Here is a 13489-nt window from a genome sequence, read left to right on the forward strand (position 1 = left end):
TCAACTCAAACGAGTGCTTGTCTGGGGTTGGTGTCAGAGAGGTTCAGTATAGACTGCTAAGGAAAAATGTTTGTTTTACTGCCGCTTACCTGGGCTGGGGGGGGGAGGGGGGTGGGGGGTGGGAAGGGCACTACTGTATATTCCGTTTTAACGACCGTTGTTACTATGGATGCAAATGTAAATCTATTTTTACATTTAATATGCCGTATGCCACCAAGATCTGGCAGAATATCCCTGTAAACGTAAATACCTACATGCACAGTGACCTACTTAGAAGTTACATGTGGGTTTGCACGTAGCCATATAAAGTATGTTTAAAAGCCGTATTCAAGGCCTGTAATTTAAAACAATTTTCAGGCAGCGTGTGGCAGACTGAATAGAAATGATGCTGGATAGTCGTTCATCCACATTTTATTTAGTTGTAGCATACAGAGTTTTCTTTGAAATTACAACGGCTTACACTGGGCGCCAAGGGCTTGCCATCGTCTTGATTTCCACGGGGAATTTTGTTTTGGATTTGACGACACCGATAGCAGCCCACGCTTGAGGTGGGTAACATCTAAAACTCAGTGTCACGATGTTCAAGGATTTCCACCGATTTCCAGGCACCGAAAAAAAATCAAGGACTTACATACATTGAATGCATTCTGTTTATTTGAGAAGGAAGATCTCATACGAGTGCCCGTTATGGAAGGCATCTCTTATCATGTACAATAAAATCAACCGTTGCTTCCAGCAGAATACAAAAATACACATCTCAGTGACTTCCATACAATAATAAATATGTAATTCATGCATCCGACAATAAAAAGGCACGGAAAACTGGTCACTTAGTAGTCATAAAAATTACTAACTATATTAACAAAGCCACCCAAATTATCTGTACAAGGAAATGTAACAATATATTCCAAAGGTGAAAACACATAAAACATCTTTAAAATAGTATATGCAATAAATACCTCAATTGTTTTTTATATATTAAAAATAAAACTGTGCCATTGTAAACAGTATGTAAACAAACAAAATTCACTGCTCCTTACCATTATTACAAGTAAATAAAGCCAAAAGTTACACCCCTGCTCTGTTAGATATACTTCATTGGCAAGTTTTTTCAGGCAGTTTAAAGTTTTACTCTTTTCTGCAGCAAACGCAGAGCCCGCGATGTGTGTAAATCGTTAAGTACTAGAGCGATCGCCAAGCTTCAAAACTGACTACCCAGGATGTCACCCAATAGTCAGAACCGAAACTAGGAGAAGCAATTTTTGCAGTGTTACGGACAGAAGTCATTTATTTATACTACATATAATAGTGTCAGTAAAACTTAGCCGCTTATATACCACTGCTCGCCTATAGGGGTGGGGGGGGGGGCTGTACAAAGGTGGTAAGCATCCTTACTCCCGCGAGCGGAGAAAGTGAGGCACACAAAGGTTAACCCAGTCGCCCCCAGTCTCGCACCAGCTCCGCGGCAGGAAACGAAAGGCCGAATGCCGACCTCCCGCCACTTCCTCCTCCTTTCCTCCCATCTCCTCCACTCCTCCTGGCCTTTCAGACAAACAACGGGCGAGTCCTGAACTCCACACCTGACTATAAGGACAGAAAGAGAAGGAACAGCCAAAAGGAAAATCGTCCGCTCGCTTGGGTGCCCACCTGCTCCCACGGATAACCACGGAAGTTTGCCACTGACAGCAGCCCAATAGGAGCATTTTTCCCCTCAGAATCTGTCATCAGATCCACGTTAGTAGACTATCGAGTCCAGGCAGAGCCCTGCGTATCCTCCACCGATTGCCTCGACTGTTAATCCTTTTGAGGTCTGTTTCTATAGCCAACAAACTCCTGGAAAGTTCAACCAAGGTGCGTACTTCCTTATTAGCAAGGGGAAGAGCAGGAATCTGGATAGGATCCTTTCTTAAACAAAATTATGGGAAAAGATTCCTGGGAGTGGTGGGCATTTGCACAGATGTCTTTGGAAAGGGCCTCACGGGGGAATACGGCTGGCTTGCTATTTTTCTTCGGCTTTTGGTAACATTGGCATGACTACCTTATTGTACAAATCCTACTGCATGACGACTATCTACGGTGAATACAAACTTACCTGTTCCAGACACATATATTTCAAAGTGCATGACAGCTCTTGTTTGAAAATTATATTTTTAGCCTTAGATGAAGAAATTAAGATGCATCTATTTAGCTGTTTCACAGCCTTATGTCTTTTTACAGGAAGAATATACTTAGAGCATACGCAATGAAAAGATACCCTGGAAAGGGATTTAGGAAGCGCCGCATTACGGTATTTTTCCTCCCTGGTGCTATCAAAGAACTGATCCTTCTGTCCCTAAACAAGGGATTTCTCTGTCAAGCCGTTGCCTGATTCGCCTTACCACTTAATATTTTCACAATTTTATTCATCCGTGAAATAGTAAAAGAATCATTCTACAGACTGGCTCTGAAGATACACCTCCACGTCTTGATGAGAAGTTTAAAGCCATACGCTATGTAACTTCTTTTGTTTCGATAAGGTACTTTTGGATAAGGTACTTCAAGTGTTTCATTCCAGAGCTGCAGAGCCAGGTGAGCTGTATGAAAGCAGCAGCTACACAAAACAAGACGGGACTACTTTTTATTCACCGGTAAATAACGCTTCATTTTCACCTGCCACGCTGCACGCCCTCGATGTGGAGAGAGGTACGAAAGGTGATCTGTCTTTAGAAGATTCTGTATTAAATCTTACAAAAGTTGTTTTAGAAGGTATTTTCTTAGACATAGTCAAGGACCAGACCAATGAAAAATTCTGTACATTCTCTGAGGCGTGTATTCCCACTTGTGTTGTAGTTCGCAGGTCCCGTAGAAAAAAAAATCCAAATGGCAACCGCAGATTTCACATTGGGAAAAAAATAAATACATTTCACTCATTTTTTTTTTAAAAAATTATCACAGTAGGAAAATAGCCAGTAAACAACAGATTCAGGGGGGTTGAATCTTGGCCCCAGTGAGATCAATGGGAGGTTAGCCAAGGATTTCAACAAAGCCAAAATTTCACCCAGAATCATATACAATTCTTTAGCTGACAACAATCATAAACATCCTGCCACTCCATTGTATAAGTTAAATATTAATAAGCATCTGTAAACATCCTGCAATTCATCTGATATAAAAAATATCATAATAAAAACAATGCAGCATCTCAAGCATTGTACAGTTTTAAGTTTTTTTGGCTCTACACACAAGTTGGCGTCATTATATTGGGCAAAACGGGGTATGTATATACAGATATATGTACAGGTGTGCACGCACATACGCCCTACAAACTAGATACTACATATATACACACATGCACACGCAAATACTGGCAAGAGAACAACATTCATAGGTATGGCATTTAAAAGCCTTACTGATCATCAATCTGCTAACGTTTATGTGAGGAGCAATTTCTACCTACCTAAGTCCTCTGTAGGCTTTCACATAAATGCTAAAACCGAAATCCATGAGCAATCTCCAAGGGGGACTAAAGTGCTGTTTAAAGCTAAGCACATGCCTAAGTCCCAACAGATCCGTATGTTTGCAAAGACAATGGATTTTCCTGTGGAGCGAAGAGGGGAAACGAAGGGCAGAAACTACCAAGCGTGCAGCAATTTTTACCTAAACCAGCACAAATCATAGAATCATAGAATTCCCAAGGCTGGAAGGGAACTTTCAGATCATTGAGTCCAACCATCAACCTAACTCTGACAAAAAACGTCACTAAACTACGTCGCTAAGCGCCACATCTACCCATCTTTTAAATACCTCCAGGGATGGCGATTCCACCACCTCCCTGCACAGCCTGTTCCAATGCTTGACAACCCTTTCAGTGTAGAATTTTTTCTTAATACCTGACCTAAACCTCCCCTGGTGCAACTTGAGGCCATTTCCTCTTGTCCTGTCGCCTGTGACCTGGGAGAAGAGACCGACCCCCACCTCTCTACACCCTCCTTTCAGGTAGTTGTAGAGAGCGATAAGGTCTCCCCTCAGCCTCCCTTTCTCCAGGCTGAACAACCCCAGCTCCCTCAGCCGCTCCTCATAAGACTTGTTCCCCAGACCCCTCACCAGCTTCATTGCCCTTCTCTGGACCCGCTCCAGCACCTCAATGTCCTTCTTGTAGTGAGGGGCCCAAAACTGGACACAGTACCCAAGGCGGGGCCTCACAGTGACGAGTCCAGGGGACGATCACTCCCCTAGTCCTGCTGGCCACAGGATGTTTTCATTTTCTATTGAGTATGTTTTTGAATTGAGTGGAAATCGTGTCTTTCAGCTCTTTGCTACAAAATGCTATTCAGATCCCAATATATGAGTTATGCAGAAAACCAGACAGTGCCGCAGCTCTGCAACACTTCCATGTGCACTTTATGCGTCCATTCATGCAAGTGAGCGGATGTTACTACAGAATTAACTAACAGCTGTACTTGACTGGAATACTAATCTAAGTGACGAGCCTGGCTACTGAGAGAAATCACTCATGTTGGGCTGGGAACCTCTCAGGACCTTTAAAATACCTTTATATTAAATTTGCTTTTTTAAAATGCCAGAACATGCACTGGAGATACATTCATGCGATTCCACGGTGCTCAACATTTAAAGATACCTGCTCTGGGCGTACAGCTGTGACAGTGAGAAGTTTTGTTAGTACTAACTGATATGTTTGCTGTCACCGTGAATTAAGACAGGAAGCTGCTAGTATTAGAGGTCATTAATTAGTATTAGAGGTCATTAGAGGTTGCCCAGGAAGTTGTGGATGCTCCGTCCCCGGAGGTGTTCCAGGCCAGGCTGGATGAGGCTTTGAGCAGCCTGGTCTAGTGGGAGGTGTCCCTGCCCATGGCAGGGGGGTTGGAACTAGGTGATCTTTAAGGTCCCTTCCAACCCGAACCAGGCTATGATTCTATGATTAAATGATTTGCGTGTGATGACGGTGACAAAGAAGGACGAGATCTCTGGTGCAGAGATCAGGCCCTCTTCACCTCTCAGAAGCTACTCAATGGCTTGTACTCTTATCTTTTGCACATCTCATCTGCTGCTGTGAATATTATCTTGCCCTTTGATGATCCCTTCAACGTACAAGCTTCAGCAAACTAAATTACGAGGTAACTGGCAGCTCTAGAGAGGCCCACGTTTCAGCTATTTTAGGATTCAAAAGACATGATGTGAGAGAGTGCATAATGAAACAAATTATTTCAGGATAGATTCACAATCTGTGCTCTTTAAGGGGAAAAATGGTAACTTTTGTCATATATGGACAACTGCCTTGTTGAAAGTGCATGTTTTAAAGAGACGGAAATCCAAGACGGAAAGTACGGACACCACAAGCGACAGATGCCTGTAGAAAATCCTCCAAAATCTGGCTAAGCCGTACAGTCCAAATGCCTATTTCAGTATATAGAGACAGAAACCTTTGCGGTGAGTATCCACATGCCTGTGTGATTGTTGTAAACCTTCACAAAGCGTCCCAGTAGAAAAATCTTATGTTCTTAAAATTCTCAGTAAGAGTCCCCAGGCCCTCCTTATCCGCACACACGCTCTCCCTTCCTGAAAAGCAAGACCGAGCAGCTTCACGCGGCTTTCCTCAACCTCCCCATTCATGTAATCATTGACGGTAACCGCAAAGAGAACGAGTCCCAAACAGAGCCCACCACAACTAACGCGGGGAGAAAAGCAGAGTCATACCTGTAACGCTTTCCCTGGTAGTGATATTGTCAGGTAATTAATTCAACTAAGAAGTTCTCTGTCCAATTAATACTTTAGCTTAATAAAAGTAGAACTTAAAATGCAAGCTCCCTTTATATATGTTCATAGCAGGAGTTTGGGGCACTGCGGGGATTTTATTTTTGGCTTTTCACACCGCTTCCATCAAGAAAAAAAACCTACTCAATTTTACTCCCAGTTCATTTCTTCCTGGCTTCATCTTCTAGTTCACATGCTCTAGTATAACGTAGCTACACCTGGATCAAAACCAGCTTCCTAAAAGAATTGTTTCCAATGCATTTGAAAAAAAATAATAAACTCAAATTACTTTAAACTTTGTACCATATTGCTTTTACCTTCCGTTATCTTTTCAATCCCATCACTAATCTTTCAATCGTACTACAAATACATTTTTCCAAAGCGTTTGTTCCACAGAATAAAATACGGATTAGTCACTTGCATACTTGTCCTACTAATAGCTACCATCATTTCTAGTATTTTCAAAAGCCTTACCCAGCTGCTGGGCTTAGCCGAAACACCTCTCTTTCAAAGGGCTAGTGCCAATTGTTAGTGGCACGGCGAGCTAAATACAGCTTTCAGTGGGCATTGAAAAGTATAACTTAAAAGGATTTTACTCCACCGTGGCTACGCTAGACTTTGGAACCTGAAGCCCTGGTCAATCTAGGTCTCCTGGAGCGTCCTACAGCTTTTTCCTAGCCCGCCTGTCCAGCTCTTCTGAATAGAAATAGGGGGGACGTGCCAAGCACCTTGCCAAGCAGCTGGGAAGTCATCCAGACACAGGAGCTGGGAAGCAATGTGGGAACATTAGTGGAGACATAACTTGTGTTAAACATAAATTATGCACCAGCTTCTTCTGCCCTCACTCATAGAAGCAATAGGTTATATGAACTCAAAATCCCATCCAAGAGCTTATATAAAAAGTGTTTCCGTCAACTGGGAGACGAAGTCTCCAATTATTTAAAATAGTAACTATATGAATTTACATTTAAATTTACATTTACCATGTAAATATATGAATTTTCTGTGGACTGCTTTGAAGGCGGTAGGTCTTTTAACCACTGCAGTTGAATTCATTACAGTTTGTCCAGGAACGCTCCCAGGTCTGTTATTGCCAGCATTTTGCTAGTTTGCCAAAGTGTGAACAGTACTAGTATTTTATTTTTTACAGTTGATGAGGGAATGATGATGTTTTAAGTTTAATTCTACAGGCTGAAAAAAACCCAACTTTCAGAAACTTTTTTTTTCAGCTAAAATATTGAAGGCAATCACTATTAAGCCTACGGAAGTTGCTATGAGTTTTGGTTTTAGCTCCAACTGGCTACAGGAATAGTCTCCTGGAAGGCTCCAGATGGCTTCCAAATGGAATACGATTTCCGAGAAACAGACTGGGCTACTGTATGGCAGAAACGAGCATTTCAAGTACATAAGCTAACCATTAACAGAGCTATTAAACCTAATGCAACAGTAGTAGAAAAGAACTAGAAAATTTTTTTCTTTTTGTAAAAAAGATCGAGCTCCATGCTATATTCTATATATAAATACAGGAATTTATACAACCAGTAAAGATTTTCTATTGGTAATTACCAAATGATGCTTTATGAATCCTGCTGACGCTGCCATTTGTCTCTGAAGAGGCAGCAGAGATATTCTAAGTCCTGTCCAAACTCCTCGACTTCCTCAAGTCACCAAAAAAATTCCTCCTTTTACTTAAGACAGCAATTACAGTCATGTACAGTTCCTGCAAACATTAAATCTTCGCAGTTAGAATAAGCAGCATCAAACCTTGACGATACAAAAATCATACCACAAAACCATACAATCTATGAAAACAGAATTAAAAAAACGGAAGAGCCTGTGGCATAAATGTAACACTCAGGACACTGTAGTTGAGAGGTACTTATGTTATTGGGGTGAAAAAAAATAAATTTGTAATTAATCATAAAATTTTCCGTGGCTCTCACGTACGCGCATGACAAGATGATTTCCTGGCCGTACGCTAAATACATTGCTCCAGCTTGGTTATCCTCAACATTATCATATATCCTCCACAATACACATCGCTTCTGCAAAGACCTTTTGCACTCCCAATTATTAATTACCAGAGCTGTCAAACTTACATCCAAGAACTTAATACTTAGGGGCACAGAGAGAGCAACGGGGAAACAGCAGTAAACATTAGTAACGCAATAATTAATAGGAAGCATCGAGGAAAATGGAATCACTCACGGTTTTTCTCTCACATGTCCGTTGCAGTATTATCTATCTATAGTACGTAGTTTTATATTTATTTTTAAAGTAGCACTATGGAACGTCCTCTCGTATTTGCTTTATATATTAATTTTCCATTACATGTCAAAAAGGTCTCCTGCCAGTCTTCCAGAAGGGAAGACTAGATGGATTGAAAAACACATTTTACCCTTCCAATAAGATCTGTTCATTATCAAGGCATCATGACATTTTCATTAAGTGAATTAGCATCGCTGAGTTCAATCAAAAAGTCAAATTTGGCAGGTTATCTATTTTTCTACAAAAAGCATAGGAAAAAAATGAAATGGGCAATTATTAAAAAAAAAATAATTAAAAAATCAATTCCTCTTGTTTGAATTACGGTTATTCAACATTGCAGTCTGAATTTCTGTGGGCAGGGATGGAGAGAGAAAGATGATTTCTATTTATTATTCACAGGCCCAAGCATATTTAGTCCAGTCTCAAAGTAAGAAACACTGGATTGAAATAGTCTGGGACGAGTTCTGATCACATCCTTTATATTTTACTATTCTTCCATACGTTTGAAATATTTTTCCTTGAAAGAATGAGATGTTCAGGACAAAAATAGCGGTAAAGGGGAAATAGATAAAAACGTATCATAAAGAAATTTTGCAATTGCCATCATATAAAAATTTTCATTTTTGAACAAGTATTTTTTCTTTAAGGTATTGTAAAAAAACCACAAAACCCAACACCTGCAACCATGAGTTTGCCTGATTTCGTTCACTTTCTAAGAAGAAGGCATTAGGCATTATAAAGGCAATATTTGCATGACCCGAACTGAATACAGTAAACTGGAAAAATCCCGTTCGAAAATGGCAAAACAGAAACGTGCGCTTAGCAGTCTGCTGCCATTTTCAAACGTGCATTTCTCCCCCTTCCTCTTTCTGAAGGGTCGGACATTTCACCTATACGAATGCCAACCACTTCACAAAAAATGATGATTGCGCTGGATTCTTTTCAGATTTCCAGGTACGCTGACTGACTGCAGAAATTAAGCGTATTTGACTAGGGGAGGAAAAAAATCCATCCAGTAAAGTTTGTACAGTGATTTTTGTCTCGATGAATCTGGCACGTTGTATTGGACTTCACAAGATCTATTGGGATAATGTGTTTTCTAAAAAACTAATTACTTTTAGGGGACGTGTTTACCTTATTTTTGATGAAATATTGGGATGTATGCTTTGAAGAACTTTAAACATCAGTATTAAGTCGTAAAGAATTCAGTTCATTTAAAAGGTAACTATGCATGTCCTTAGTTCCAGGACCTGGGACTTGTACAGTAGTAAAGGGGAAAAAAACCCCAGCCAACCCAATAGTTTGAAATTACAATAATCGTGAGATAGTAACACTGTGTTCAAAAGTCTCTCTTTAGAAAAGCCACATCTCTAAACACAGTTACAACCCATGAGCTCGGCAGAGAAACCCTGTAAAATATTTTGAGCCTCCCTGTCAGCCGCATTTGGATTTGATAGCCAACACTAGTCTAAGGCATAGAGTTGCATAAAATTTCCTCTCCTGGGCATCCAGTAAATACAGCATAGATGATGCTTACAATTTATTTTTTTTTTCCTACTCGCACATTTAAAAAAAACCCTTCTGCTTAGGACAATCAAAGTTAAATTCTTTGGTGGTCATTTAAAAAAAATCAAACTGTACAAAGACAATTGATCAGTTGTCCTATACTGAGGTAATTTGAGGAGTGTCGTAAGAACGCTGCGTTATGAACACCACTTGGACCTTTTCCCTGCCTAAAAGCAGCTCCCGTTTTTTAACATACTCAGCGTAGACCTCTACAGCAACCTGGAGAGATCCTCTTCCACAGCCCATCTTAACGCATTGCATATAGCAAGGCTGAAAGTTGTAAAGAGAGTGTCTGCTAAAGTCAGAAAAGAAAGTTCTTCCCTGTATTATGTCCTTGAATCGACCAGGAAGATTTAACTACGTAGTCTACCGTAACATCGATATATTAGAATGCTGCCACACGTTAAAATATAGCGTAGCTTAACGGAGAAACAAAAAGAAGAGGAAATACAACTTGCAAAGACTTCACAGATGCCATCTGAACATCATTAAAGGGGCGAATGTCAAGCATATTAAAAAAATATATATAATCTTTCCATTGTTTGCCTAACTTCCCATTGTTTGCGTATGCTTTTCGTACAACAGCATGAAAATCGTGTCACTCGGCAAAGGGATTTTGGTTTGTTTTTTATGGAAAACCTAATGGAACGTAGCCTTTTACTTTTGTTTGTTTACCAGAACAATCAATTATGTCCACAGAGCTCCCAGAGTGGTGCCCGTTGAACCTACAGCAGCAAGAGAACATAGTACTATCATTGGATATAAATGAAACTGGTTTTGCTCCTCTTGAAATTTTTAATTTTTTTTTTGCAATAAAACAATGAGGGGAATAGATTTTACTTTCCAAGAGATGATTTCCATCTATCTTCCAAGGGACGACTCCCATCATACTCATGAGAAACAGAGGGCAAAACCAGGATGCAGTACTTGACGTCAGCCCCTTTAAACGGGGAAAATAAGCCTTGGAAAAAAACAAAAGAAACCTTACTCTGCTGCCTACGAGGAAAACTTAAATAGATATGAAGATACTCTTTAACTTGTAAGACATGTCAACGCTACTCGAGTAAGTAAAAGTCAAGTGTTCCTCATGCCTCAATGGCATGTTGTTAGGAACAGCAAGGAGACCGCGATTCCGTGCAAGTGTTCTGGCAGGTGGTGCAATATCATCACATCTCTAACATTTCAGTAGGTTTTTTTGTAGATGCATGCAAATTATTTTTCTACTAGCTTAACATTTTTGTGAAAAATTAACCAGGAAATTCCCTTATGAAGCTATGTTTCGCTTAAGTAAACTGTAAATAACCTTATAAACTCTGGCCTAACACAATTTCTAAACAAAATGGTTTTCATTTTTTAACCTGTTCACACTCCTGGATTACTATCTTGCACGTGATTCATTTTTGCATGCATAGTGTAAAACCCTAGAGTTTGGGTTTTTTAGATTTTTCTGAGCTAGCAATGTAGGAGTGCTGACAAGAAACAGACTGATGTCTTTGTAGAGATATGCATACAGAGACATTTTTAAATTAACAGTAAATTAGTAATGAGTAAAAGCTTACCCCACAAAAATCAAATCAGCTGCTACATTTCAAAACTCTTCTTACGCATGATAAATAAAATGAATTTTCCTGTAAAAAATTTTCATTAATCTTTCCACCTGCTTTTTGAACAATAGAATAAATAAAACCATTAGTGCCTAAAAGTTCAAATATGCTACAGATGTTTAAGATAACTGGATAACTACATTAAAATGCACCATGAGAAAACTCGTTATCATTTTCCATGCAGGAAGCCAACTGATATTTTTGTGAGGTACCGGTCTTTCAAAAATACTCATAAGTTAGTTACCTGATACACCTTCTGTACATGGTATATTTAAAAAAAATCTAACTGTACAGTGTTTCCATCATATATAATGCATATAATCTGCTGAATATGGCACAAATGCTAAGTTTCCACACCCACACATCCTTTGCCGTAGAACACGTTTTAGGCATAACACAACACTGAAGAATAGAAAAGTGCCTGAAACTGGGGGGAAGGGTGGGGGGAGGGAAAGACACTCAAGTAGTAATAAATTAAACCTCATTCAAACCGATATAAAAGTTGTTCAAGTGTTTAAAGTATCAGATGTGTCATGCAACAGAACAACAGACGATTCAGGCAGGCACACCATGCATTATCGTTTGCATTCATGGTATCACAAGGTATCTTATCTCTCCCCGCTTCCGCGCGGCCAGGGAGCGCTGGGTACCCGCGGCACTGCCGGCCTCGCGCGTCGAACCTCCAAAAAAAACCTCTCCGTCTCCCACACGGGAGGTTTTAGGGAGCTCGGCCTCGGAAGGATAACCGGACAACCTCATGCTGTACAGTGGTATCTTGCTGCAGCACAAAGAGAGGCATACTGAGCTGCACAAAAGCAAAGCGATCGTTTCTTGATAATATTTTCCAGTCAGTGCAGTTCCCCATAAACCGACTGATTTACCACAATGTGCTTATCCGAACTGGCCAAGTTTGCACACCAAGAAAACGTCTTCGCAGAACACATCACTTTTTCCTTTTTTTGTGTCGGGGGGTTTTTTGTTTTGTTTTTTTTTTTTTCCTTTTTTCTTTTTTGGCACAAATCCTTTTGTACTCTTGCAGCAAGCTCTTCACCGTACAAGAATTCAGAGATACGAGCCTGTACAAACACCGGCGCTTGTTCTTCCATAGAGTAAACTACAAAGACAGCGAAGTGCCTGCAACAGCTTTGCTTCTCCGGCAACTTTCCCTTCTCTCTCTAGGGAGAGCGCCAGCATAATTACACTTCAGACAAAGGGGTGTTCTTGCCGAGCTCTTTAATTCCCTGGAGAATTCGCTTCATATGACCCACTTTCGTTATCCCCAGGTCCTACAGAAATGAGAAAAAAAAAAAAAAAAAAGAGAGAAAGAGAAAAGGAAAAAGAGGGAAGTTTATTTACAAAAAGGAAAAAAAAAAACCAAAACCATCGATTACAATCTAGCCATGCAACAGATGTCTAGAAATATGCTCACTGCAATCAACATTAACTGGAAAAGACTCTATGGCACTAGCAAGTGTTGCCTCACCAAAAAATTGCTTAGCGCGTACAATGAATCCCTCTCTGTCTTGCAGACAGATAATTACTCACCTGCAACCCAAGGCAGTGCAATATCTGTCAAAAACATCTTTCACTTTCACTTCTAAGTACAAAAACCTTTTCACAATTTCTGTCAAAAAAAAAAAAAAAAAAAAAAAGAACAATCTCCCCCTCCTCTCTAATTCAGCAATCAAATGCTTGGTGAGGATGTGATGGGTTAGAGCTTCTGTCCAGCAATGTCACTTGATCTGAGGCCCTACGATGTCTGTTTTAATCAACAAACGCACATATTCCCAAATTCTCAAGGGAAAGTGGATGTAACGGCTACAGGCATGTAGGACAACTTCCCTTTAGAGAGCAATAGAAAAGGTAAGCTTTTGTTTTTCATTCCAAAAAGGTTACGTCTTCTAACATGGATCTTCCTGATTAGAGAGCTGGAAGAAAAATTCTCAGAGACATGACAGTCACATCCCAAAGGAAAATGTAAAAAGCACAAGCGTAAATCTCCTTGTAGCCACCACTAAAACAATCACAGCAGCCGAAATGTTTCCAATATTGGTTTCTGGGACCCATCTCCGTATGAGTGGCAACAGACAAGAAATTTTTGCAGCAAACCTCTTCCAGCAACATCCTTTTTCAATTTTGACTGGTCCAATGGTGGTCAGAGGAGCAGAATGGGACACCCAATTGTGCTAACGATCCCCAACTGCGCTAATGAGTTTTCAGCTCAGTTTGGTAGAAATCTGCTTCCCTTATCTGTAAAACCCAGCTTTGAAAAAAGTCTTTAAAATCTTGGCGTTAGTGAT

General features: G+C 40.2%; 1 protein-coding gene across 2 annotated transcripts in view; it reads right to left on the minus strand.

Annotated features, from left to right (window-relative positions):
* Positions 1-414: 414 nt before the first annotated feature.
* The window catches only part of DGKH (diacylglycerol kinase eta), a 176481-nt gene continuing 163406 nt past the window's right edge, over positions 415-13489 (minus strand). For both annotated transcript variants that reach the window (XM_063334985.1, XM_063334995.1), the window contains one exon: positions 415-12475. In XM_063334985.1, the coding sequence (XP_063191055.1) occupies positions 12386-12475 (90 nt within the window). In that variant the 3' untranslated portion in view covers positions 415-12385. The remainder of the gene's footprint in view (positions 12476-13489) is intronic.

This window comes from Chroicocephalus ridibundus, chromosome 1 (assembly GCF_963924245.1).
Source record: "Chroicocephalus ridibundus chromosome 1, bChrRid1.1, whole genome shotgun sequence".
NCBI lineage: Eukaryota > Metazoa > Chordata > Aves > Charadriiformes > Laridae > Chroicocephalus > Chroicocephalus ridibundus.